The sequence below is a fragment of the Dendropsophus ebraccatus genome, chromosome 10, assembly GCF_027789765.1.
Source record: "Dendropsophus ebraccatus isolate aDenEbr1 chromosome 10, aDenEbr1.pat, whole genome shotgun sequence".
Taxonomy (NCBI): Eukaryota; Metazoa; Chordata; class Amphibia; order Anura; family Hylidae; genus Dendropsophus; species Dendropsophus ebraccatus.
Window position 1 is genome coordinate 90,564,180 of NC_091463.1, and position 27,903 is coordinate 90,592,082.

At 43.1% G+C, this 27,903-nt stretch overlaps 4 protein-coding genes across 4 annotated transcripts; all 4 read right to left on the minus strand.

The window, feature by feature from the left end:
• Positions 1-359: 359 nt before the first annotated feature.
• On the minus strand, positions 360-8,746 carry LOC138766550 (olfactory receptor 8D1-like). The gene is made up of 2 exons (XM_069944141.1): positions 8,691-8,746; positions 360-1,311 (listed from the first exon to the last, which is right to left on the minus strand). The coding sequence occupies exons 1-2, from the start codon at positions 8,741-8,743 to the stop codon at positions 360-362; spliced, it is 1,005 nt and encodes a 334-aa protein (XP_069800242.1). The 5' UTR covers positions 8,744-8,746.
• On the minus strand, positions 5,211-12,271 carry LOC138765785 (olfactory receptor 8A1-like). The gene is made up of 2 exons (XM_069942838.1): positions 12,133-12,271; positions 5,211-6,211 (listed from the first exon to the last, which is right to left on the minus strand). Exon 2 carries the CDS (start codon positions 6,189-6,191, stop codon positions 5,211-5,213), a length of 981 nt encoding a protein of 326 aa, XP_069798939.1. The 5' UTR covers positions 6,192-6,211; positions 12,133-12,271.
• On the minus strand, positions 11,987-15,024 carry LOC138766551 (olfactory receptor 6C74-like). The gene is made up of 3 exons (XM_069944142.1): positions 14,322-15,024; positions 12,421-12,480; positions 11,987-12,033 (listed from the first exon to the last, which is right to left on the minus strand). The coding sequence occupies exons 1-3, from the start codon at positions 15,022-15,024 to the stop codon at positions 11,987-11,989; spliced, it is 810 nt and encodes a 269-aa protein (XP_069800243.1).
• A 7,433-nt stretch (positions 15,025-22,457) lies between these two features.
• On the minus strand, positions 22,458-26,924 carry LOC138766552 (olfactory receptor 5B12-like). The gene is made up of 4 exons (XM_069944143.1): positions 26,657-26,924; positions 26,492-26,517; positions 23,626-24,599; positions 22,458-22,884 (listed from the first exon to the last, which is right to left on the minus strand). Exons 1-4 carry the CDS (start codon positions 26,922-26,924, stop codon positions 22,458-22,460), a joined length of 1,695 nt encoding a protein of 564 aa, XP_069800244.1.
• Between the last annotated feature and the right edge of the window lie 979 nt (positions 26,925-27,903).

Genomic DNA, 27,903 nt, shown 5'->3' on the forward strand with positions numbered 1-27,903 from the left:
CGCGCGACCTCGCTCTGAACACCTCCTGGGGACATATGAAGTACGGATACGTCATGTGTCCCTAAGAGGTCCCTAAGAGGTTAAAGAGAGGTTAAATTTTATGCTGCCCTATCTCAGAGTAGAATAAAACAGTGACAGAGAATCGAAGTCAAGGTGCTGCTAGTGACCTGAATAATAATGGGGTATCCTTAAAAAATTATCTTTTCAGACACTCTCTGCTCTGGATAATTGTTGGCCTTGAGCCTCCACCCTAACTTATAATGCTTGAAAGGGTATGCAAAATGGATATTCTAAACCAGTCCACACTTATAATAACACTGAATATTGTTTCCATTTTCAGTGGCAGACCACTGTAATCTTCACATGATTCTAACATTGTCCAGGCTCTTTTTCAAAGCTTTTTTCACATCTTTATTTTTAAGGCAGTAGATCATTGGGTTGAGTAAAGGGACGATGGCCGTGTTAAACAATGCAAAACGTTTCTTGAACTGCAAGGTGCTACTTAGGTTCGGGGTCAGGTATTGTCCTATAAGTGTCATGTATAATAGTATGACCACCGTGAGATGGGAGGAACACGTGTAGAAAGCCTTCCGTCTTCCAGAGCTGGTCCGTATCCTTAGTATGGAGTGTATTATAAATATGTAAGACACAAACATTAGAAGAAATGGCGTTATTATCAAGGGGAATAGTCCTTCTATGAAGAGAAGCCTTTGGACAAAAGTTGTGTCTTCACAAGAGATTCTTATCACCGGGATTATGTCACAGAAGAAGTGGTTGATCTCAAGAGTAAAATAGCAAGAAAAACGGCATACTATCCCAAATGGAGGAAGAACTTCCACAAATCCCACAATCCAACAGGCAGCAGCCAATATTCTGCACGTTCTAGTGTTCATAATCAGATGGTATTGTAGAGGCTTACAGATGGCCACATACCGGTCATAACTCATGGCGGTCAATATAGACAGCTCATGACCTTGTAAAGAACCAAACATGTACATCTGCGCCATGCAAGCAAGAAAAGAAACCCTGTTATCACCAGAGATGAAGTTTGTAAGGATCCCATGCAAAGTAACTGTAGAAAAACAGATGTCTACCACGGACAAGTTAACCAGGAAGAAATACATGGGAGTGTGGAGACGAGGGTCCCTACAAGCAATGAGAATGGTCGCGTTACCAGATATAGTGGTGATGTAAATCAGGAGAACCAGAAGGAAGATCAGAAGCTGCAAGTGGGGGTCATCCGATATCCCCTTAATGATGAAATATCTGACTGATGTCTGGTTTATTTGCATTGCGGCCAAGATCGGGTATCTGAAAGAAAGGTTATACCACAATATTAAAACTCATAAAAATATCTTTTCCTTTTTTAATTAACGTTTCATGACATAATGAATTGCCTTTCTCTGATTCTGGGGCCTGGGAGACTCTTACTCTGTCAGTAGGTCTAAGGATAAAATGAATTAGTGACAGCTGATCTAGAGATATCCTCCTGAATAACATGGACAAAAAGTAGTCCTCTCCATTATAAGCATGAGCCCAGTAGTCCTGGATGTTCATGAGAAGCAGAAAACTCCGCCCACCAGCTGCTGATTGGGTGGACTAACAAAATACCATCCACTTACCTCCTTGGCTCTTGTGAAGGTGCCTGCAATCCACCACTCTGGTCCCTGGTGTCAAGCCGCTTCCTGGTCTGAGACGGACTTGTGACGTGATATGACAGGCCTGCTCATCCAGCTGGGCACAACTACAGCCACTGACTGGCTGAGCAGGCCTCCAACGATCACATCACAAGCCCTTATAAAGTTACGTTGATAATGAAGATTGATACGGAAAGATGTAAATTGCTTCTCCACTCGTTTGCAAAATACAAAAACACAAGCAAAACCTTCAAATTTATAGTGAATTTTTAAATTTCTCTTTAGTCTCTTTGATTAAACTTATTGTTGGGGTCATTGACCAATCGGTTAGCAACACAAATAACCTGTCTAATACCAATACAAAAAGTAGTAAGCCACGTCCTCTACTCTCGTATGTCTAGTTGGCTGTCCCTATCTGATCTGTTTTTTTTTTTTTTTTAATAACTGTGTATTTATTGAGTTTTTATCAAATACAGTAACAATGTATACAGTACCAGAAGGGAGCAAATAAATCTTACATAAAATATACCACATACACGTTACAGAAGTAGCGTGAATGTACATATCATAGAAACATAGAAGATTGTTGGCAGAAAAAGACCACTGGGTCCATCTAGTCTTCCCGTTTAGTATTAGTCAAGAAGTCAATGATAACTTTTACTTCTAGTAACAAAAAAAGAAAAAACAGGAAGAATGAGACAGGCCAAGAAACAAAAAGGGAGAGCAGGAAAGGGGATGGTAAGACGGAAACTCTAAGCTATGGGGGTATTAATGACAACTGATCAGAAAATGTTTTAAAATATTGTAAAATAGTGACATTTGGATCAGTCCGGCGCTCTCTGTAGCCAGCTCTTCTGTAGTTGTGGCTTTGGATCATGCTTAATCCAGCTGCTAATAAATATTTGCCTGTTCATATAGTGTTCTCTGTGTGATCATTGATCCCAGTAGATTACTCTTTAATTTGCAATTAGGGACAGTTACAACAATTAGACTTTTTAGTTTTTTTATTTCTCTCATAATGAACACAGTCACACATTATCCTTGAAGACAACGCCCACAGCTGTGTTTTATGTGATTAGGTGAAATATTCAATATTCTTAATTTTCATACAAATATCCTCACAGTATATGTTTCATTTGTTTTCTATTATTCTATTTATATTTTTTATATCCAACCATACATTTTTGATTGATTTGCATAACATACTAATAATATCATGAAAGCACAGCAATCGCTGAGCTCAGGGAGACCAGCGACAAAAAAATCAGATGGAGTACTCACTGAAGAGTCTCCACTAATGCATTGCCCCCTATAAATTTAAATATACAAAAGAAGGGTCCGTGGAGTCTCAGTTACGAGTCTCAAAACACGGGAATAGCCAGATATCCCTCCAGGGGAGGGAAGCCTATTGCCAAGGGGTGCCTCCCAGTGGGGAGATCACCAAACCACCCTGATACGTAACCCCTTAAGTCCCAATCGGTTGCGAGTATTGGAACATAAATAGGGAAATACCAGGGTGGCCCCTTATACTTCAAAGTCTAACTCTGTGGCGAGTATTGCGACATGACAAGGGATATCCTGGAGGGATATCTGGCTATTCCCGTGTTTTGAGACTCGTAACTGAGACTCCACGGACCCTTCTTTTGTACTAATAATATCATGGTCTAAAGTCTTTTTTTTTTACTTTTATTTGCAGACCATATTATACAAAAAATGGCCATCACCGCCAATGAATATACCGGTATACTTACCGGTCCCCCGAACCACATCACCGGACCACACAGAGAGTAATTTTCTCTCTGGGTACATCACAAACTGACTGGTGGGAAAGGGTGGAAAATAGCCTGATCAGCCGTTCAGTGACTTCAACGGTGTAGCGCCTCAGTCACTGACTGGCTGAGATTGAGAATTCCAGTGAGGGTCCTGGAGTGGGACATAGGGCTGCGTTGGTATAGGAAGAGTAAATATACTTTCTTTATTATGTTTCCCACACCCTACCTGAACTGAATTTTTTCCCTCCCCGCACTACTCCTCTAACACATTTTCTATAAAAATCAGTGAGCTATGTATCAATGTAACACATGAAGTGCAAGGTCCCCCCAGACTAAGATATGCTCTTTGTAGCCACTCACTTTTCTGGCTAAAAAAGATAGACACATTGGGAGGAAGAGACCGGTATTCGCCAATGTGGGTTATGCCTATTGTGCTGATCTTCATTAAACAGATAGAAAAACACAGAATTACAGGTAGAAAGCAGGTAGTATTTTCTCCCCATCACCATTGATTCAGATCCTATTTTAACTGCGTTGTCCCTAGTTGGGCATTTATACCATGATTTAGCATCTCACTCCATTACACCTCCTGCCTCTGCTTGGATCATTTTTAGGTTGTTATAAGAAGGAAATTTGATGTCACCACCCCCATCGCATGCCTTGCTATTCATAACAGCCACTATCTCCTTAGGTTGCAATGGCGTCATGAACGGGAAACCTTTGAGCTTTTAGATCTTCCTCCCAAGTGTTGTATTGTACATTACTTGTATCCAGGCTGGAGGTTCTCAACAGGATCCTAGAGCCTCCCAACAATTATACAATTACAATAGTTTTTCCAGATAAAGGTACATCTTTATCTATAATGTTGTAATCGCTTCTATATATCCTTGTAAGGGTACTATTAGACGGGCCAATGGGGGCCCGATAATAAATGTTAATGAGTGCCGATCTGCTAGATCAGCGCTCGTTTACTGGGCCTATTACAAGGCCCGATAATCGTTTAACAAGGGCTGCGGGGACATTTTTACCAATGTTTTTGCAGCCCTTGTTTAAACGTTATACATTAACTGTCCAGGTTGCAGGGCTCCTCTTCCTCTGTGCTTCTCCCCAGGTCCCGCGCGCTCCAGCTTCAGAGCGGCCTGTCCCAGTTGACAGCCCACTCAGCCAATCACTGAGCCAGTGATTAGCTGAGCTCAGCCGACAGGCCACTCTGAAGCTTGAGCGCGCGGGACCTGGGGAGAAGCACAGAGGAAGAGGAGCCCTGCAACCTGGACAGGTAAAGTATATTGTCAGTCGCAGGCCGCACATCGCTATTACACGTAGCGATGTGCGGTCGGCGCCCGACAATTATAGGTCAGAACCTATATCAACGATCAGCCGATGACAACGATCATCAGCTGATCGTTGTCTTTATTACACAGAACAATAATCGGCCAAATTGGGCCGATTCGGCCGATTATCGTTCTGTGTAATAGTACCCTTAGGGTATGTGCACAGTATGGAACCCGGGCAGACCACCCGGCGTGGATTCCGCAACTCACCCCATCTCGCAACCATGCACATCTCCGTCCGTGCCATAGACTCCATTCTATGGTTAGGCAGATTCCGCCATCCACCAGGAGAATGAACTGGTTAATTTTTCGGGCGGAGGGCAGAATCTGCCTGTGCATAGAATGGAGTCTATGGCACAGGTGGAGATACACGTGGCTGTGAGCGGAGGCGAGGTGCGGAATCCGCGGCAGGTGATCTGCCCGGATTCCTTAGTGTGCTCTTTTCTGGTGCTAGATGAATCATTTAGTATTCAGGCATATCCCACTGATAAAAAATTCTGAAAATATACCAAAAAATATTGTTTTATCCGTCTCAAGCTCCATCTGAAAGCCCTTTTTACATCTTTATTTTTCAAGCTATAGATCATTGGATTTAACATAGGGACTGCAGCGGTGTTAAAAAGAGCAAAGTATTTTTTGGATTCCAAAGTGCTACTTAGGTTTGGTGTCAGATATTGTCCAACCAGGGTTGTGTAGAGTAAGATGACGGCTGTGAGATGAGAGGAACACGTGTAGAAGGCCTTCCGTCTTCCAACATCGCCCTGTATCTTCAATATGGTGAAAATAATAAAAACATAGGAATAAAATGTGAGAAGAAATGGAGTCAAGATATAAACTAACAACCCTTCTATGAAGAACAACTTTTCTAAGAAAGAAGTGTCATCACAAGAAATTCTCATCAGAGGAACAATGTCACAGAAAAAGTGGTTAACTTCAATGGAAAAATAACAAGAGAAACTACAGAGGATTCCAACTGGAGGAATGACTTGCAAAAAACCCAACACCCAGCAGGTAGAAGCCAATAGGCTACAAGTTCTACTGTTCATGACCATGTGATATCGTAAAGGGCTACAAATGGCCACATAGCGGTCATAGCTCATAGCTGCCAGTATGTGTAGCTCATGACTCGTCAGTGATCCAAACATGTACATCTGTATCATGCAAGAAACATAAGAAATGGCCTTGTCCCGGGTGACAAAACTTGATAAAATCTTATTTAAGGTGACCGTAGAAGATGTCATGTCCACTATGGACAAGTTACCAAGGAAAAAATACATAGGAGTATGGAGACGATGATCAAAACAAACCAAGAGGAAGAGGGTCATGTTACCACCAAGGGTTATGAGATAGATAAGAAGAACTATGAGGAAGATGGGAAGCTGGAGCTCTGGAACATCAGTGATCCCATTTAGGATGAAGTATCTAATATTCGTCTGGTTGGGAAACATCATTTTTTTTCAAGATAAAATATCTGCAAGGTAGGAGAGAGAGAGAGAGACAATAAAAAAATAGTGAGGATTGTATCAGTTGAAGCTCCTGATCCCCAAGCAAAGTCTTGAACAAACCCCTCAGGAACCAGGGCTAGGCGAAACTATTAACTAATAGATATTACTGTGGCTGGAGAAAGACATTACTAAATTATTCTCAACAATAGAAAGTAGCAAAACACAGCAATCACTGAGCTCAGGGAGATAAGTGAAACAAATCCAATGAAGTACTCACTCTAGAGTCTCCATTGATACATTGCCCCCTATAATTTAAAATATGCAAAAAAAAAAGGGTCCGTGTAGCCTCAGTTGTGAGTTTGAAAAAATGGGAATAGCCAGATATCCCTCTAGAGAAGGAGAACATGTTGCCAAGGGGTGCCTCCCAGTGCAGAGATCCCCAAACCACCCTGATACGTAGCCCATTAAGTCTCACTCAGTTGCGAGTATTGGAACATATATAGGGAAATACCAGGTTGGCCCCTTTTGCATCAAAGTCTAACTCTATTGCAAGTATTGGGATTACCAAAGCCAGGCATCTTTCCACAGACAGCTGTTTCAGGGTATTTGCCCCTCATCAGTGTGGAGCAGGAATCTGGCTAACGGGGCAATGAAAAGTAGACCAACAAAACACAACAATCACTGAGCTCAGGGAGACTTTTTTTCTTGTTGCAACAATAGGAAGTACCTAGATATATACAATATTACTAAATAAACATTAGTCTTCAAGTAAAATTTACAAATTTGGGTAAATTCTTACTGATTCACAAGTATATCTTGTAAGTACCAAATATTATCGATGGGCTGCTAAAGTATACCAATACAAGCCAGCCAGAAGGACATACTTTTGCCCTCTGTCACAGGAAGGGACTTAGAATACACCAGTAAGTACATGAAAGAAAGTAAGTGTCTGAACTGCAACTTCATGTCTTGTAAAATAATAATAAAAAAATCTATCTATCTATTATCTATCTATCTATCTCCTATCTATTATCTATCTATCTATCTATCTATCTATCTATCTATCTATCTATCTATCTATCTATCATTAATCTATCTATTAACTATCTATCATCTATCTTTCTATCCTTGTTCATTGTCTATATTAGAAAAAAAAAAGCTGCATCAAATCCCAGAGAGTGGAAAAATACAAATTACAGGCCCCCATAGCGTATGACCCCTGTCAGTTTTCTCCTGTACACATCTGCTACACTCACCTCCAGCCCTGAAGCATGTATAGCACTTACAGGGATGCAGTATTTACAAGTAGTAGTAATATACTCAGTTTAATGGTCCTGTATCCTCCGTCCACCACCGATACTAGATGCCACCATTGTCTCGCATGTGATTTTAGCTTTCTGTATACTCGGCTATTGTTAAGGAGTATATATATACTACATAAAAGTGATAAATAATCCCTCGATATTACTTACAGTCACTGGAGTCATACACTAATTGGTAAGTAAGGCCAGGGCTATACAAGATGTCATACACTCCAATTACTGTCATCATTAGGAAACTCCCAACATAGTACATCATTATATACTAAAGGGCAATAAAGTCAGATAAAGAAATTCATAAGGCAGCAGAAATAGCTAAAACTGCACCAAAAATGTAGAAATGGCATAATATAGATGACCATTTTGGTAAACGTCTTTCACATATTTATCTTCTTAATGTTATCTGGGCTTCATATTATATACAAGTGGCTGAAACACTCAATACTCACAGGCCTGTGCTACTTACCCAACTCCATTAATGTCAATGGACATTTTACAAATTTTCCACCTCGAGAAGCCACATGTCAGTGCATTAAGACCAGGGAGATAGGGGAGCGGACGTGTAAGCTCGACTTATGGTGACATAGATGCTAGGTACTCTGGTTGCAAATAACCATACAAACTTGGTAAATTGTGGTTGTTGGTGTTTTCCATATATATTACATAATGGGCTGTTACTCCTCTAACTGCTAGCTTGGGCCTAACACTTGTTTCCCTGACTACATAGCAGTTTACCTTTCACTCATAGTCTTGCTCTAGGGTTACAGTAATGGGCCTCCAAAACTGCACCCTCAGGCGTATGTACTGTCAGTGTGCGCACTTGCACCCTGAAATCACCACTATCAGGGCCATACTGGGACTAAAAATCAGCCCTGGCCCTGTAGGCAATACCCTTGTAGGTAATTCCACCCCTTTCCCCCTTGTAAGTAATCACTCATGTAGTATAATCCCTCCCCTTAATTGCCCTGTCGTTAATCCATTGAGGTAATGGCACCCTACCCTAAGTCCAACTTGATGCTGGTGTTGTGCAGAAAAATATACCACATCACTAGGAAAGAGACAAGACCAGCCCACAAAGGGGACCGACCCATCTGGCATTTGCCAGAAATTTCAAATGGCCAGTCTGGATCTGACCACTATACTCTAAAGTGGGGCTTAAATAACCTGTTTCCCTGAAAAAACAGACCTAGTAGAGCAGTGTTTCTCAACTCCAGTCCTCAAAGCCCACCAACAGGTCATGTTTTGAGGATTTCACAGGTGATATATTTATAGTCAGTGCACCAATAACTGCCACAGCTGTTTGTTGTAACTGACGCAGCTGTTCGTTGTATGGGATATCTGAAAAACATGACCTGTTAGTGGGTCTTGAGGACTGAAGTTGAGAAACACTGTAGTAGAGGTGTTGCTGAAATGCTATATATAAGGCCTCCCCTGAAAGTAAGACCTGGAAAAGTTTTTCTTTGTTTTGGCCCATCTCTTTTGCCCCCTACCTTCACCGTCCGTTGCAAAACAGCTGCATGCAGGACATAAAAACCGTCACCTGCTGCCAACCCGAATGTTCCCTTCCATGTACAACATTTGTAAACGTGCAAAGCATCAAGAGGCTGTTGCCTGCTGCCATCCCTGTTGTCTCCTGGCAGATGTACTGTATAGCTGCACAAAGTCTGCCATTATCCAGTCACCTGCCACCAATAAGTACACTGTCCCTGCTGTGCTGTAAAATTGTGCTGTGGTGAGCTCCCCCTAATGGCCAGAAGCTGCAATACCTTTACTGCTGTACAAGTGGTCCAGGAACTGCTGTGGTAGATGTTTTTTTTTAACAATAAGGGTGCCTTCACACCTACTGGATCCACAGCGGATCTCACTTCTGCGGATTCGAAGCGAGAACTGCTGCGGATCCGGTACCATTCACCCCTATGATAGCACATATTCCCGCTGCGAATATGTGCTTTAACCCGTCGCTGTCCGCAGCCCCGCTGCCGCATCCCCATCCCCGGCCGCATCCCCCATCTCCGGCCGCTTCCCCTCATCCCCGGCCGCATCCCCCCATCCCCCGCCGCATCCAGCAGCCCGCATCCCCTATCCCCGGCCGCATCCTGCAGCCCGCCGCCAAGAGCATAAAGTACCTGCTCGGCGGCGTGGCTGCAGTGAGGCTCCCGGCTCCGGTCCCGCTCATTAGGGAGCCTCACTGCAACCGCACCGCTGAGCAGGTGCTTTATGCTCTCGGCGGCGGGCTGCAGGATGCGGCCGGGGCTGCGGGCTGCTGGATGTGGCGGGGGATGGGGGGATGCGGCCAAGGATGGGCTAAAGCGGCGACGGGGCTGCGGACAGCGACGGGTTAAAGCACATATTCACAGCGGGATGTTAATCCCGCTGCGAATATGTGCTATCATAGGGGTGAATGGTACCGGATCCGCAGCGGTTCTCGCTTCGGATCCGCAGAAGTGAGATCCGCTGTGGATTCGGTAGGTGTGAAGGCACCCTATATGTATATCCCTGAAAATAAGACCCAGCACATCTTTGGGAGCAAATAATAAGATAAAACACTGTCTGATTTTCAGGGAAACAGGATAAACTACCTAACAAGCTACCCCAATGATTTCACTAATCGTGGCTAACTTGGTGAAGGGGATTTCTTTCCATATTTATAGCCCTAAGAACAGGGAAAATTATCCCTATTAAAGTAAAACTAGATAATTGCAGGAACACAAGGTTTAGGCTTCGGCTCCAGAGAAATAAAAAAGTCATATCTTTTTTAGGACCTCTCAAAAATGTAAGACTGATGTGACAAAGTAAAAAAAAAATATTAGCCAACGAGTTTTAAAGTAAAAACTTCTTATTCAACAAAAACTTCTTATTCACATAACAAACATATGACATCTAACAGACTGGTCAAGGATGGAGCAGGATATGCATTTGTTCATAGCAATATTTTTTAAGTGAATGTACCAATGATACATCACTTTTTTGTTTTTTTACATGAATACATCAGTGCCGGTCGTTTTTTTGAATCGCCGCCCGGTTCCCGCGCACAGTGTCGGTCTATTACCGAGCACCTGCCGGACATAAAGCACTGAAGACCTCCAGTGTGACCTTCTGCCCTCCCCTCTGTGATGCAGCTCCATTGAATCTAATGGAGCCACGTCACAGAGGGGACTTTGTTACACTGGGGGCTAGTGGGCCCACCTTCGGTGCTTCATGTCCAGCCGGTGCTCGGTAATAGATCAGCATAATGCGTGGGAACTGGGTGAAGCTTCAATAAAAGGACTGTGACACTGATATCCCTGTGCCGGTCTATTCATGTTTAAAACATAAAAAGCAATGTACTGTACCAGTGGTACATTCACTATAAGACGAAGTGTCCTCAGGTCTAGTTTTATTTCAGCTACTTTCTTGTAAAAACAGCACCACCCCTGTCCTCAGCTTGTATGTGGGATTACAGCTCCAATTCACTTCAATTGAACTGAGTGACAAAACTCCGCAACCAAAAGAGTGGCCCAGTTTTTGGAAGCAAGGAGACATGTATTCTAGGCCCCGATAACCCCTTTACTATTCCCTCCGCCTCCGCTATATGGATCAACTCAGAATTTTAACATTGGTAATTTCTGTGTGATGTGAACTGGGTTGGTCACCCAGACTAACACCACATGGACCCTCGTATTTATCTTAACCCAACTTTTTAGCCAAGTATCTGCCCTCACTAGAGGACCCTCTAATGGGCTGTATTCATTTTCCAGGCGGGACTCGGGCTGTCTCCACTTTCCCCACGGAACGGGAAGGCAGCGGGAATCAAATGCCAATGGTTCGGGTTCGTACAAACCTCGTCCTTGTTAGATCATTTCTACTCAGGACCCCATCTTGGATCTAGAGAGTGGGAAGCATTCTCTCTCAGGAAGCTTCTACATCTAACATGCAGATCTTCCTGACCTTTAACCTTATTATCCCAGGCTATTGGGATTTTCTGCTTCAAAAATGTATTTCTCGGAGTAGGGAAAAGCAATGCTGGAGAACTTCCATATTTCCCAACTAACCAAGGAAAGTTGACAATTTCCTCTTTGCTTACTCATTTTGCATCCTCAAAAATATCTACAATTGCTTATCATGGTATTTTAACATTTTGAAAACCTGGCTTTGAATAATATAGCTTTGAAATAATTGTTCTCAATTTTTAAAATTTTACACATTTTCACAAGGGGCCATCTTCATTTAGTGCATTTACAACCCATCCAATGTCTCCCAGCCTGATTCTAGATATACAGATGAACAATTTTGTAGAGTTTAGACATACTGTATTATCTGAATTATGACCTAATTACCCATCCAGGGGTCAGAGGGAACACCCGGACAACCTGTTTTTGGTGCTGTCAAGTCTTTGATATTGGCGCATGTCTGAAGCCACAAAGTAGTGCTCCCTTATCTCAGCCATACAGGTGGGGGACCACCTTTCATTTACTCACTCTCTCATACTACTATTCTGACCACTTAAGTATCACGTAGATATTCTAATGGTTCTTGCCAAATAATTTGGGCTGAAAGTATGAAAAGACAGGTTATAACATACCATAAGGTCCAACTTACAGTTCGAAAGGCTAGGGGAGACACATAGATATTGTAAGAAGAACTCTTACCATACACCGGTGTTTTAATCTGTGTGTCCCCTGGTCCTTCGTCTGCATAGATGTTGGGTCTTCAGGCATAGGGGGTTTTCTGCACTTGCCAGTCACATCTGGGGTGCCAAAAATGTTAGGGTGGTCTTCAAGGGGACCACTTGAGTATATTGGATGGTTGTCAGATCAGATAAAGCAGCGCGTACATCGGTGGATGCATTCAACACAGAGACAGGATGAATCTGAGCAGAAGCCTAATTTATTGATTTAATCCTCTCCTTATATACCCATCGCAGTGGGCGTATATACCTGAATAAGCATCTTTTACATAATTCGGGGAATTTTCCATCATGTAGCAGTTACGTTCATCTAGTATGTGATATATCAAAGTCCAAGTTATTAATTATATCTCTTATTTTTTATATAACTTGTTTTACTTCAGCTTTCTTATTCCCTTATCAGTCCAGACTCCTTACTGTCAGTAAAAAAACCTTCAGATATTAATTAATTATTAAACAGAATGTCATCTCCACCCGATACAAACATAAAACCTAAAATGTAAACTAATTAACCATTTCCAATTTTGGGCACCGGTATATAAGAAGGACACAGCTGAACCGGATCGGGTGCAAAGGAGGGCAACAAAGGTCATTAAGGGAATGGGTGGGTTACAGGACCAGGACAGGTTATCAAGCTTGGGGATATTTACGCTAGAAAAAAGACATCTTAGGGGCGGTCTGATCCCAATGTACAAATATAGGAATGGACAGTACAGAGATCTTTGTAGTGATCTTTTTAGTCCTAGGGCCTTTAACCATGACAAGGAAGCATCCTCTATGCCTAGAGGAAAGAAGGTTTTACAAGCAGCACAGACGCTGGTTCTTTACTGTAAGAGCAGTGAGACTGTAAAACTCTCTGCCACATGATGTTGACATGGCCGATTCATTAAATAAGTTCAAGAGAGGCATGGATGCTTTTCTTGAACAATATAATATTACAGGTTATGGGCATTAGATTTGGGAATTGATACATTGATCCAGGAATTATTCTGGTGGCCATTGGAGTCGGGAAGAAATTTTCTCCCTGCGATTGTCATCTGCCTCATAGGGATTTTTGCCTTACCCTGGATCTACACAGTAGGGTTTCCCTAGGTTGAACCTGATGGACTCTTGTCTTCTTTCAACCTTATTAACTATGTGACTATGTTAGGCCATGTGCACACTATGTAAAACACAAGCCGTTCTGTGACCTGGCCAGATTTCAAAACGGCCGGTGTTACTGAAGATCATCCCGGTCGGTACTGCAGAACCAACCGGATGATCTTCACTTCTGTTGAATTCGAATGTGAGCGCTTCAGTGTGCGCCCCCATCCGAATTCCCTGCTGCATACGATAGAGCGTGCCTATTGTGTATACTGATCTTTATTAAACAGGTGAAAAAACACAGAATTGGAGAACAATTCTTGGTGTTTTCAGCACCTCTTCATGAAGCTAGAAAGCAGTTAGTATCCTGATGTCCCTGGTTGGCCATTTCTTCCATGACTAAGTATCTTGTGGATCCTGGTACATCTGAAGAACCTCCAAAAGTCCCTGGACTGTTATAGAATGGAGCCGTATCTTGTATCAAGGCTATGAAAGAAAAATTTGGCGCACCAAGTCTTGCTTTCATATGACTATGAGGAGTGGAACCCTACTTGAACACCCAGATGTTCCTCCTAAGTGCCATATTCTATGTTAAATGTAACCAGGTTACAGGTGCCTAACAGGGTCCAAGGACCTCAGAAAAATTGTACTGTACCCCTTTTTCTCTAATATTGTATTTCATATATCATTGTTACGGTCACACGCAGAATGGTCCATTCCAAGTGCTTCTTGGTGTGTTATTTTTTTATATATATTTTTTGTCATTAAGTGTAACTCCTCTTTTACTTTTCTAAATTTTAAATCTATAGGGGAAATTTATCAAACATGGTGTAAAGTGAGACTGGCCCATTTGCCCCTAGCAACCAATCAGCTTCCACCTTTCATTTCCCAAAGAGTCTGTGAGGAATTAAAGGTGGAATCTGATTGGTTGCTAGGGGCAACTGAGCCAGTCTCACTTTACACCATGTTTGATAAATCTCCCCCTATATTTTTAGATTTTTTTTGTAGAGCTTAGAATTTGGATTCTGACCTGTGTATTTATTTCAGATTGAAAAAACATAATCTTACGGGCACATTTTTCTTTACTTCCCCCAAGCTCCATCAAGCTATAGATCATTGGATTTAACATAGGGACTGCGGCCATGTTAAAAAGAGCAAAGTATTTTTTAGATTCCAAAGTGCTACTTAGCTTTGGTGTCAGATATTGTCCAACCAGGGTTGTGTAGAGTAAGATGACGACTGTGAGATGAGAGGAACACGTGTAGAAGGCCTTGCGTCTTCCAACACCGCCCTTTATCTTCAATATGGTGTTTATTATAAAAACATAGGAAATAAACGTGAGAACAAATGGAATCAGGTTATAAACTAACAACCCTGCGATGAAGAACAACTTTTCTAAGAAAGAAGTGTCATCACAAGAAATTCTCATCAGAGGAATAATGTCACAGAAAAAGTGGTTGACTTCATTGGAAGAATAGCAGGAAAAGCTAATGAGGATTCCAACTGGTGGCATGACCTGCAAAAATCCCCACGCCCAGCAGGAAGAAGCCAATAGGCAGCAAATTCTAGAATTCATAACCATGTGATATCGTAAAGGGCTACAGATGGCCACATAGCGATCGTAGCTCATGGCTGCCAGTATGAGTAGCTCATGACCCGTCAGTGATCCAAACATGTACATCTGTATCATGCAAGAAGTATAGGAAACGGCCTTATCTCCAGTGATGAAACTTGATAAGATCTTGTGTAGACTTACTGTTGAAGAAGACATGTCCACTATGGACAAGTTACCCCGAAAAAAATACATAGGAGTATGGAGACGATAATCAAGACACACCAAGAGGAAGAGGGTCATGTTACCACCAAGGGTTATGAGATAGATAAGAAGAACTATGAGGAAGATGGGAAGCATCAGTGATCCCATTTAGGATGAAGTATCTGATATTTGTCTGGTTAGGAAACATCTTTTTTTTCAAGATAAAATATCTGCAAGAAGGGAGAAAGAGAGAGCGAGAGAGAGAGAGAGAGAGAGAGAGAGAGAGAGAGAGAGAGAGAGATTATAAAATTAAGGATTGTATCAGTTAACGCCACCCAAGCCGATCCCAGTGCAATATGTTGAATTACTCCCTTAGGCACCAGGGCTAGGTGCAACGGTTAACTCCCCCTTTATACCTTTATACCTACACCACATTAGGGATAAATATTACTATGCATCTACTGCAATCCTTATTATCCCCTCAGTGATCTTTGTGTCTGTTATTGGTATGTCTGATGCTGCGCTTACACGTAACGATTATCGTGCGAATTTGCGCGATAACGATCGAATTCTAACGATATTCGTACGTGTAAATGCAGCGAAGGATCAAACAACGAAGGAGAAATCGTTCATTTTGATCTTACAACATGTTCTCAAATCGTCGTTCGCAAAAAATTTGCAGGTCGTTAAGTGACAAATTTACATTTAACATGAAATAATTTCTTACCTTCCTAACAGCCCTTGTCTACATTTCCTGTGTTTTCTCTCTATCCTATCCATCTATCCGCACTGTAAATCCAATTTACATCCGCCCCTCTCTCCTCCCCAATGTATGGCTCCCATTCCTTCTACACTCTCACTCGCCGCCCTCCTTCCACTGTGCAGCACAGAAGTCACTCTTATAAGTCTTTTAACCTCTATTTTCTAGAGGTTAAAAGTGACTGTCTATCAGCTGTCTTTAACACTATGACCTCTCTCTTTCTCAAACTTAAAGAGTCACTGTCGTATTATTATTTTTTGCAGAAATCAATAGTCCAGGCGATTTTAAGAAACTTTGTAATTGGGTTTATTAGCCAAATCTGCCATTATCTGCATGTAAAAAGCCTTTTCCCAGGTCCCCCCCTCCTTCCTCTTTTTCATCCACTCTGAAAAATCTGAAAATTGTGACTTGTTGCAGGAGACGTCCCCTGTCTGCTCTAGGGAGAGGGGAGGGGGGAGGAGGAAGGAGGGAGTTAGCCGGCAGCAGAAAGCAAATAACAGAGGATTACAGGCAGGAGCTGGGTGACAGCTGTAATCCGAGCTCAGACAGGTCACTGGTAACTGTCACAGGAGATATCCCGTGAGGGATTTGTAGATTAACTCTTTGTTGTCCTGTTTTGGTCTTTTCTTTAGCTCTCTCCATAGGAGAACAATGAAGACAGGGGGGAGAGCTTCAAACTGCTTTTTCATGATAAAAATGCATTTTTCGGATAATAAACCCAATTACAAAGTTTCTTAAAATCGCCTGTACTATTGATTTCTGCAAAAAAAAAATTCACGACAGTGACACTTTAATCTCTCTAAAACTGAACTTCTCGTATTCCCTCCATCTAATCATCTTAAACCCAACATCTCACTCTCAGTCTGTGGTACTGGCATCACTCCTGTGCATCCAGCTCCACGTCTGGGGGTTATGCTAGACTCTGATCTATCCTTCACTCCCTACATACAAGCTCTTACACGCTCCTATCATCTTCATTTTAAAAACATCTCCAGAATCCGCCCATTTCTCACCACTGACACCACCCAGACTCTGACTGTCACCCTGATCCATTCCCGTCTTGACTACTGTAACTCCCTACTAATCGGTCCTCCTCTCTCTAAGCCCTCCCCTCTCCAGTCTATCCTGGATGCAGTAGCCAGACTCATCTTCCTCTCCAGCCGTTATACTGATGTCTCCCCTCTGTGCCAGATGGTAGATGAAGTGTCGGATCCTCGGGGTAGGCGGGGACCACTGGCCCTCTGTGCCAGTCACTGAACACAGAACACGTATATAAATACGTATATAAATATATTTATTTATCTGTCTATCAATCTAAATATATATATTAGTTATAATTAATCCCTCGATATTACTTACAGTAGCTGGAGTCATACATTAATTGGTAAATAAGGCCAGGGCTATACAAGATGTCATACACTCCAATTACTTTCATCATTAGGAATCTCCCAACATAGTACATTGTTATATACTAAAGGGCAATGAAGTCAGATAAAGAGATTCATAAAGGGGCAGAAATAGCTAAAACTATGATGTCTAACTGACTGTAAAACTGTTAAATGGCTTACATCTCGTTAAGCCAATCAGAGCTGAGCAACCTGTGTTATCTGATGAAGGGAGTCTGGCCTAACAGGGCTTAGACCCGCCTCCCTCTTGATGATGTCATTGTCACAAAATGGCTACCACAGAGCAGCCTGGAGTCAACAGTCATTAGGTAAGTATGAGTTTACTTTACTTCCTGGTGGGGGATTGGGTTGAGAAAACATAGGGAAGAGGGGCAGATAGGTGATTGAAGCATATTACAAAGTTATATAACTTTGTAATGTGCTTCAATTACTGGGAAAAGGTTTTTCGCTGGAGTACCCCTTTAATGTCAATGGAAGTTTTACAGATTGTGTTGGACAGCCGACCACCTCGAGAAGCCACAAACAGGCCGGAGCTGATGGGGAAGCCATATTTTACAGAGATTGGAATACCACATACATTTTTTTTTTAGATTTAGTATGCTAAGCTATAACTAGAGTACACATCATAAAGACCAGGGACATAGGGGAGCGGACGTGTGAGCTAGACATATGCTAGGTACAGATGCTAAGTACTCTGGTAGGTAAATGGTGGTAGATGGTGTCCCCCATATATATTACATAATGTGCTGGTACTCCTCCTCCTCTAACTGCAGGCTTGGGCCTAACACTTGTTTCCCCGACTACATAGCAGCTTAACTTTCACTTGTATCCTTGCTCAAGGGTTAGGCCTTATTCACACGTTCAGTAAAGTTGTCCGTAATTGCGGATCCGTAATCACGGTTAAACTTAGAGCACAATGATTTCTATTGGGCTATTTACACAGTCCGTTTTAATTCTGATCCGTATTCCGGCTCTAGTGCGGATTGTCCGTGCAGTATGGATTACTAATAGAAGGCCTCATTCAGGTGTTCAGTAATTTTTCTGGACCGCAAAACCTCCCGCTATTTTTACTCCGTTGTCCGTATAAATTCATCCGTATTTGCATCCGTAATTCCGTATTTGCATTCGTAAAATGTGAATAGTACTAGTTTGCATATATTTGATCTGCGTTTTTTACGGACATCACGGATGTGACATCGGCGACGTCCATAAAAAACACAGATCCCATAGAGTTCTATTGGTAATTTGGTAATCCGTACCGCAATCACAATCCGGACTAGAGCATGTCCTTTTTTTTTTACGGGATGGATTACGGATCAAAATTAACACGGATTGTGTGAATAGCCGAATAGAAATCAATGTGCCCTAAGTTCAATGGAAAATGGAAAATGAAAGGTGGAATCTGATTGGTTGCTAGGGGCAACTGAGCCAGCTTCACTGTACACCATGTTTGATAAATCTCCCCCAAAGTGTTATATGTATTATCAAATTGCACTGATAACAAGTAAAGGGGCGAGATGCACTGATTTGTACACAGATGATTTGAAATGTTGATGTGAATTTTATACTTAGTGCACATGATTGAAGTGATTTGTATTGATATTGGGCACCAGATTGAATTGTATTATGATTGATATATAAGGCTATGTTCACACTACGTATATTTTCATGTAACTATGGCCGTTGTTGCCGATTGCCACCTATGGAATCCCGGCCGGAGCATATACACAGAGGGGGACATTTATTACGTCTGGCGTTTTCTGTGCCGGACTTAAAAATGTCCCCGCTGCTCCGAAACTACGGAGATTTATGTAGAGGCAAACTGCCTCTACATAAATCCTGTGCACGCCGGTGCGGGCCGCAGGAAACCTACGCCAACTAAGAGCTGGAGTAGGTTTCCTGACTATTTTTCTGCAAAACAAGTGATGAATAGAGCGGACTCTGGACCCAGTAGGGTGGAAAACAGACATTTGACAGTGGAACCAGCAGCAGTAATAGTACGGTATTGGATAGAGATGAGCGAACCTGTTCAGCCGGTATGGGATCCGGTTCGGATTTTTCCAAAAGTCCGAGTCCGATCGGATTCGGATTTTTGGAAGTCTGCTCTGATTTTATTTACTTTTTCTTGCTTTCTAAAATGGCAGCCGCCATTTTAGAAAGCAGAAAGTGTTCTGGGCGGGAAAAACGCTTTCCCATGATGCCTGGAACACATCAAATCTGCAGGGATCTTGCTCTAGCCCACCCCCTGTGTGACGTCGGTATTGCTTTAAGAGGAGCGGTCACATGACCACACCACGCAGTGTGCAGAGAGAGAGAGAGAGAGAGAGGAAGCATACTGTAAGCGGTGAACAGAGCTCGTCATTGACATAACGCTGCTGGTGCTGCTGTGCTACTGACTACTGAGAAGCAATTGTATAAAAGCAAAGACCAAAAGATTAGGAAAGCGGAGAGGAGAAAGATCTAGTGATTGAGAGAGAAATATAGAGAGGGCGGCATGTTATCCTGACAGACAAATATACCTGGTGCATGTGGGTAGCATAAAACTCTAAAAAAAACTGCTATACAGACAGATTTGTCCCATATTTGGAGCCTTGTCTATCACAGCATAACTGTCTATCTAGCATAAAAAAAAAAAAAAAAGTGCTATACAGATAGACAAGTATTAAAGTGGGACGCCTGCTAGACTGTATTACAGAAAATACTGCTCTCATCTACCAAGTGTAGAAATCCTAATTTAAATATAAAGTCATGGCACAGCGGCAGCAGGAAACCTCACAAAGCGTTTCAGGCAGAGGGCAGGGCAGAGAGTCTGGCTCAAGGGGCAGAAGAGGAAGTAGCGCAGGAAGAGGGTCCCGTGGCAGGCCTGAGCTTCCTTTGTCACACCAGGGTCGTGTCCACACGTCTAATTCCACAGTCCTGGAGTGGCTGGTTCACATTTCGATGTCCACAAGGATGAGTAGTGAGACAGCCAGCCAGGTATCTATGTCGGAGGCGATATCAGAGCAGGCCCATGATAGGCCTGGCAGGAGAGCAGTAGGCAGTAGGTATCTGAACATTCCACTGCACACTATGGAGCGAGCGGCCGTATCCGTTCGCTCCACATTGTGCACTGACATGGTTTTCTGTGGCCACTATTCACTAAATAGCAGCCACAGAAAACTGACATGTCAGTTGTTTGCGGCGCTGCTCGGGACTATCTGTATACGCTCCGGCCGGGATCCCATAGAAAGCAAGGCAACATATCTTTTCGGAAAAAGTACGTCCGTTGTTGCCGATTTCAAGGAAAAGTTGACAATTTCCTGCTTGCTTACTCATTTTGCATCCTCAAAAATATCTACAATGGCTTATCATGGTATTTTAACATTTTGAAAACCTGGCTAATATAGCTTTGAAATAATGGCTTTAGATTTTTTTTTAAAATTTTACACGTTTTCACAAGGGACGATTTTCATTTCGTGCATTTACAACCCATCCCATGTCTCACAGACTGATAGACTTAGGGTCCTATTCCACGGGCCGAGGAGGGCCCGATCAACGATGTAAACGAGCGGCGATCTGCTAGATCGCCGCTCGTTTTCTGGGCCTATTCCACGGCCCGATGATCGTTGAGCGAGGGTTGCAGGGACATCGTTACCAATGTCCTTGCAGCCCTTGCAGTATCATACATTACCTGGCTGCAGGGCTTCTCCTCCGCTCCGTCTTCATCCCCTGGTCTCCCGCGCTCTATCTTCTGAATGGCCGGTCAGCTGACAGGCCACACTTAGCCAATCACAGGCCGCGGTGGTCCAGGCCTGTGATTGGCTGTGCGCTCCGTCAGCTGACCGGCCATTCAGAAGATAGAGAGTGTGGGACCTGGGGATGAAGACACAGCGGAGGAGAAGCCCTGCAGCCAGGTAATGTATTCTGCTGCTGCTTCTCAAATCGTCGGTCGCCCGCCGCACACCGCTATTCAACCGTAGCGATGTGCGGTGGGGGAACGATGATTTTAGGTCTGGCCCTAAATGAACGATCAGCCGATGACACGATCATCGGCTGATTGTTCTCTCTATTTCACCGAACGATAATCGGCCAAATCAGGCCAAATGGGGCCTTATCGTTAGTGTGGAATAGGGCCCTTATTGTCCCCAGCCTGGTTCTAGATATACAGATGAACAATTTTCGATTTAAGACCTATCACCTGGATTATGAACTGTTAGTCATTACAGATACAAAACACATACAGCATACTGAGAAATATTTCTTCACTTGCCCCAAGTTCCATATAAAAGCTTTTTCACATCATTATTTTTCAAGCTATAAATCAGTGGATTTAACATAGGGTCTGCGGCCGTGTTAAAGATAGCTAAATATTTTTTAGATTCCATGAAGCTACTTAGATTTGGTGTCAGATATTATCAAACCAGGGTTGTGTAGAGCAAGATGACGGCTGTGAGATGAGAGGAACACGTGTAGAAGGCCTTGCGTCTTCCAACACCGCCCTGTATCTTCAATATGGTGTTCATTATAAAAACGTAGGGAACAAGTGTGAGAAGAAATGGAGTCAGGTCAAATACGAACAATCCTTTAACAAAGAACAACATTTCTAAGGGTACTATTACACGGAACGATAATCGGCCGATTCTGCCGATTATCGCTCCATGTAATAAGTACAACGATCAGCCGATGACAACGATTATCGGCTGATCATTGATATAGGTTTGGACCTATTTTCGTCGGGCGCCGACCGCGCACCGCTACGTGTAATAGCGGTGCACGGCCGGCCACTGACGATATACATTACCTATCCACGTTCCAGGGCTGCTGCTGCGGTCTTCTCCTCCTCGGGTCCCGCTCGCTCTAGCTTCAGAGTGGCCCGTCGGCTGAAAGGCTGCCCGGCCAATCACAGGGCGCGGCGGTCCCGGCCTGTGATTGGCTGAACGGCCTGTCAGCTGACAGGCCACTCTGAAGTTAGAGCGTGAGGGACCCGGGGAGAAGAAGACCGCAGCAGCAGCCCTGGAACGTGGATAGGTAATGTATATAGTTAAGCAAGGGCTGCAAGGACATCGGTAACAATGTCCCTGCAGCCCTTGTTTAACAATTATCGGGCCGTGTAATAGGTCCAGTAAACAAGCGTCAATCTAGCATTAGTCGATCTCATTAGTGAAACAATATCACAAAAAAAAAAACGTTGATTTCAATTGAAGAATAGCAGGAGTAGCTAAAGAGAATCCCAACGGGAGGAATAGCTTGCAAAAATCCCCACATCCAGCAGGAGGAAGCCAATAGGCTGCAATTTCTGGTGTTCATAACATGTGATATCGGAAAGGATTACAGATGGCCACATAGCGGTCGTAGCTCTTGGCTGCCAATATAAGTAACTCATGACCAGTCAAAGACCCAAACATGTACATCTGTATCATGCAAGTGGTATATGAAACGTTTTTGTCCCCAGTGATGAAACTTGATAAGATCTTGTGTAGACTTATTGTTAAAGAAGACATGTCTACTATGGACAATTTACCCAAGAGAAAATACATAGGAGTATGGAGGCGATTATCAAGACAAACCAAGAAGAGGAGGATCATGTTACCAACAAGGGTTATGAGACACATAAGAAGAACTATGAGGAAGATGAGAAGCTGGAGCTCTGAAATATCAGTGATCCCACCTATTATGAAGTATCTGATATTTGTCTGGTTAGGAAGCATCTTGTTTTCCAATACTTCAGACCTGAAAGGAACAGGAAAGAAAGAAAAGGAACCAATAATAGATTTTGTAGTGTTGATCTTCGGGATCATCAGCTTCTGGAAAACTGGGGCCCATAGCATTAGGGGGCCCTTTTGCACACTTCTGCAATACACTGGACCCCCTGTGCCGTCATTATTTGCAGCACCAGGTGGCCTCCCTGGCCACGCAGGTTCTGCAAATGTCCCTTTAACTGCAAGTACTCCTCACGAGCGCTTACAGTTATGCAGTTATGACTACACTTGACGGCTTAGTGGTCAGTCGGGAAGGGGGGGGGGCAATAAAAAGTTTGCTATGGACCTAGCCATTTCTAGTTATGCCCCTGCCTACTATATCTTGCTAAATTGACTAAACATTTAGTAGTGTACATGCGCCAATGCATATCCACATGTATTATGATATCATCAGCTGCCTCTTTGCAGAGATTACCTAAAGCAAAGTCCTGGACAGGAGGTTAAAAAGTGAAGATATGGGAATCCTTTAAACTCAGCTTTTTGGTTGAGTGAAATCAAGTGAAATCTGTTGCAACTCGGAGGATTTAGACAGGCTCCATGTCAGTCACCAGCCCCTCATTGGCTGAATTCCCCATTAGGTTTGATGTTAACACCACCCAACCTGCCCGACTCCCTTCTGGGTTGTTGTTGTTGTCGGTCACAGCAGACTGCCCAGAAATGTTTCCTCCCCAAGCTGACAAATATGCCTGATGTGTACTGATTGACATATCACCTGGATTTTGATCTGTTAGATATTAAAGGTGCAATCCACATACAGCATACAGATAAATATTTCCTCATATGTCCTATAGTCCATCTAAAAGCTCTTTTCACGTCTTTATTTTTCAAGCTATAAATCAGTGGATTTAACATAGGGACTGCGGCCATGTTAAAAAGAGCAAAATATTTTTTAGATTCTAAGATGCTACTTAGGTTTGGTGTCAGATATTGTCCAACCAGGGTTGTGTAGAGCAAGATGACGGCTGTGAGATGAGAGGAACATGTGTAGAAGGCCTTGCGTCTTCCAACACCGCCCCGTATCTTCAATATGGTGATAATTATGAAAATATAGGGAATGAATGTGAGAAGAAATGGAGTCAGGTTCAAAACCAACAACCCTTCTATGAAGAACAAGTTTTCTAACAAAGAAGTGTCGTCACAGGTAATTTTCATTAGGGGGCCAATGTCACAGAAAAAGTGGTTGACTTCAATGGACGAATAGCAGGAAAAGTTAAAGAGGATCCCAACTGGAGGAATGACTTGCAAAAATCCCCACACCCAGCAGGAAGAAGCCAATAGGCTACAAGTTCTAGGATTCATAACCATGTGATATCGTAAAGGGTTACAGATGGCCACATAGCGATCATAGCTCATGGCTGCCAATATGAATAACTCATGACCTATCAAAGACCCAAACATATATGACTGTATCATGCAAGAAGTATAGGAAATGGTCTTGTCCCCAGTGATGAAACTTGATAAGATCTTGTGTAGAGTTATTGTCGAAGAAGACATGTCTACTATGGACAAGTTAGCTAGGAAAAAATACATAGGAGTATGGAGACGATGATCAAGACAAACCAAGAGGAGGAGGGTCATGTTACCACCAAGGGTTATGAGATAGATAAGAAGAACTATGAGGAAGATGGGAAGTTGGAGCTCTGGAACATCAGTGATTCCATTTATGATGAAGAATCTAATATTTGTCTGGTTAGGAAACATCTTCCTTTCCAAGATTCAAGATCTGCAAGAGAAAGAAAAGAACCAAAACATTGTGAGGGTATGTTCCCGTGTGGCCTCCACTTGAAATTTTGGCGCGTGTTTTGGAATGGAAACATACCCTTAGGATTTTTCAGGGTTAATTTTAGGAATTATAAGGTCCTGAATAGGGATGGTCCGAACCTGCCGAGGTTCGGGTTCGTACGAACCCGAACTCTCGGCAATGATTCCCGCTGTCTGCCCGCTCCGTGGAGAGGGTGGATACAGCCGGAGGACCGCCTGGAAAACTGGGATACAGCCATAGCCATAGGCTGTATCCCAGCTTTCCAGGCGGTCCTCCCGCTGTATCCACCCGCTGCACGGAGCGGCCAGACAGCGGGAATCTGATGCCGAGCGTTCGGGTTCATACGAACCCGGACCTCGGCAGGTTGGGTCCATCCTTAGTCCTGAACATCAAAGTAAACTCTAAAACAGAACCCCACCTACCATAACACTAATGCCTTTTTATGTTGCGTTGATCGAATGATTTATCATTGATCCAGGGATTTGTTGTTGATCCGGGGATTAATTCTGATTGCCATTTTGGTATCAGGAAGGAATTTTCCTCCCATTGATGGGGTAATTGGTTCAACTTTATGGACTTTTGTCTTTTTTACCCCTATTAACTATGTAACTATGAAGGGGAAACTGGGCCCCGTCAGGCATTAGAACTATGTAAAGCTTTTACCTTGGAAGCTCCAGTCTCTATAAAATGCTACTAGAGAAATGGACTTTATAAATTAGTATCAAATCACACTATTACTGTGTATTTGTATCTGGAAAATATATGCCTGGAGGTGTACAGCGGTAAACACTACCCATAGGATGCTGATAAGTCTTTGGCTTTGTGTTCTTTTTTTTGTTTCTATGGTAATAAATGTTGCATCACATGAAAGCCTTATGTGTCTAATATATGTTTTCCAAATTTTGTGTACTTAGCTTATGGCAACAGAAAACAAAATGGCGGAGTCTAAGGCAATATTCACAGCAAATGAGAGCAGAGGAGAGATAAAATTCTTATTTATGCGAGGAAAGTCAGCGAAGTATATTCATGGTGATATTTCGCAGACATTTGGGGGTCAATGGTCTTCATATTCTATAGCTAAAGCGACTCTTTACCCACAATCTGTCCCCCCCAAACCACTTGTACCTTCAGATAGCTGGTTTTAATCCAAGATCTGTCCTGGGGTCAGTTCGGCAGGTGATGCAGTTATTGTCCTAAAAACAACTTTTAAACTTGCAACCCTGTGTCAAACGGCCATGGCCTAGAGTATCTGTGCCCTAACTTTTCCCTACCCCTCAGTCCCTCCTCCCCACCCGCTTCATCATTAGGAATGCCACTGGAACATTTTCTCCTGTATGAACATTGCACAGGTGCCTTAATGATCCAAACCATGTGCCGGGCTGACACAGCTGATGAATTGGATGCAATCTGCCTGGAGCATTCATAATGATGAGGAGGGTGGGGAGGAGGGATGGAGAGGTTGTGCCAGCCTAATGCACACACAATCTAGGCCACGGCCGTTTGGCACAGGGTTGCCAGTTTAAAAGTTGTTTTTTTAGGACAATAACTGCATCACTTGCCGAACCCCAGGACAGATCCTGGATTAAAAGCAGCTCTCTGAAGGTACAAGTGGTTTGGGGGGGGGGGGGGGGGTCAGATTGTGGGTACAGAGTCGCTTTAAGAGCTGGGTTGCCAAATTTAAAACAGGCTGCTTCAGCACCAATGATGAGGAACATCCTGGACGACCAAGACCAGGAGAATCGTCGAATTTCAGGAATAGGACATAACGTGGATTTCTCGTGAACATGTTTGTGTCATTATCCATGAACATTTGAACTTTTGAGCTATCTGCAAGGTAGGTCCCTAAATGTTTGACAACAGATTAGAAAAGGATGAGAGTGAAAACTTGAAAACCTGGTCCATTTGTCAGTGTTTCTGGACTGATAAAACTTTCCTGGATTGACTGGTCACTATGGATGAGACCTGGATTTATTTTTATGACCCGTAAATGAAGGAGCAGTCAAAAGAGTAGAGGCACAATGGTTCTTCCTGTTGTTTTTGACCAGGTTTGCAGACACTTCAGCAGTGATTGTGTCCCACTTCTCCGTACACATCTTCTTCAGATCTTTCAGGTTTCGGGTCTGTTGATGGGCAACATTCAGTTTCTGCTCCCTCCAAAGATTTTCTATTGGGTTGAGGTGTGGAGACTGGCTTGAAATGCTTCTTATGGAGCTACTCTTTCTTTGCCCTTTGCCGAGTGTCATTGTCATGCTGAAAGATCCAGTTAAGATCCATCTTTAATGGGAAGGAGGTTGTTGGCAAAAATATCATGATACATGGCTCCATCCATCCTTCTTTTAATATGGTGCAGGCCTCTTGTCTCCTTTGCAGAAAAGCATCCCCAAAGTATGATATTTGGGGATGGGGCAGCATGGTGGCTCAGTGGTTAGCACTCTAGCCTTCCAGCGCTGGAGTACTGGGTTCAACTCCCGCCAAGGGCAACCTCTGCAAAGGTTGTATGTTCTCTCCATGTTTTCGTTGGTTTTTCTCCGGGTACTCCGGTTTCCTCCGACACCCAAAACATACATATAAGTAAATTTAGATTGTGAGCCCTATTGGGGACAGGGAGCAATAATTGGCAAAATCTATGTAAAGTGCATTCTTCATGGTTGTGAATGTGTTGTTGGTGTTGTACTTATCCTTCTTCCATCTCCAAACACAGTGAGTGGAGTTGATACTTTGGATCATTCAGATAACCAGTGGGGAAAGTCAAATGGGCCTGGGCATGTGCTGGCATGAGCAAGGGGACCTTGCATGCCCTTCAGGATTTTAATCCATGATAACATAGCGTCTTACTAATAGTAATTTATGAAACTGTGGTCCCAACTTTTTCCAGGTTATTGACCAGGTCCTCCTATGTAGTTCTGGGCTGATTCTTGACCTTTTTCAGAATCATCCTTACCCTACAAGGTGATCCTTCATGGAGCCCCAGACCAAAGAAGTTTGACTGTCATTTTGTGTCTCTACTGCTTGCCTACTCTCCTGCAGCCCATTCCAGCCTTGCGCAGATCTATATATATGTCCCTATTGTCCTTAGACAGCTCTTTGGTCTTGGCCATGGGGCAGAGGTTGGAGTGTGATTGAGTGTACAGATAGGGTTTTTTTTTTTTTTTATAGAGGTAACAGGTATGAGTTTGAATAGGTGCAATTAATACACGTAATGAGTGCAGAATAAGAGGAGCTTTAAAA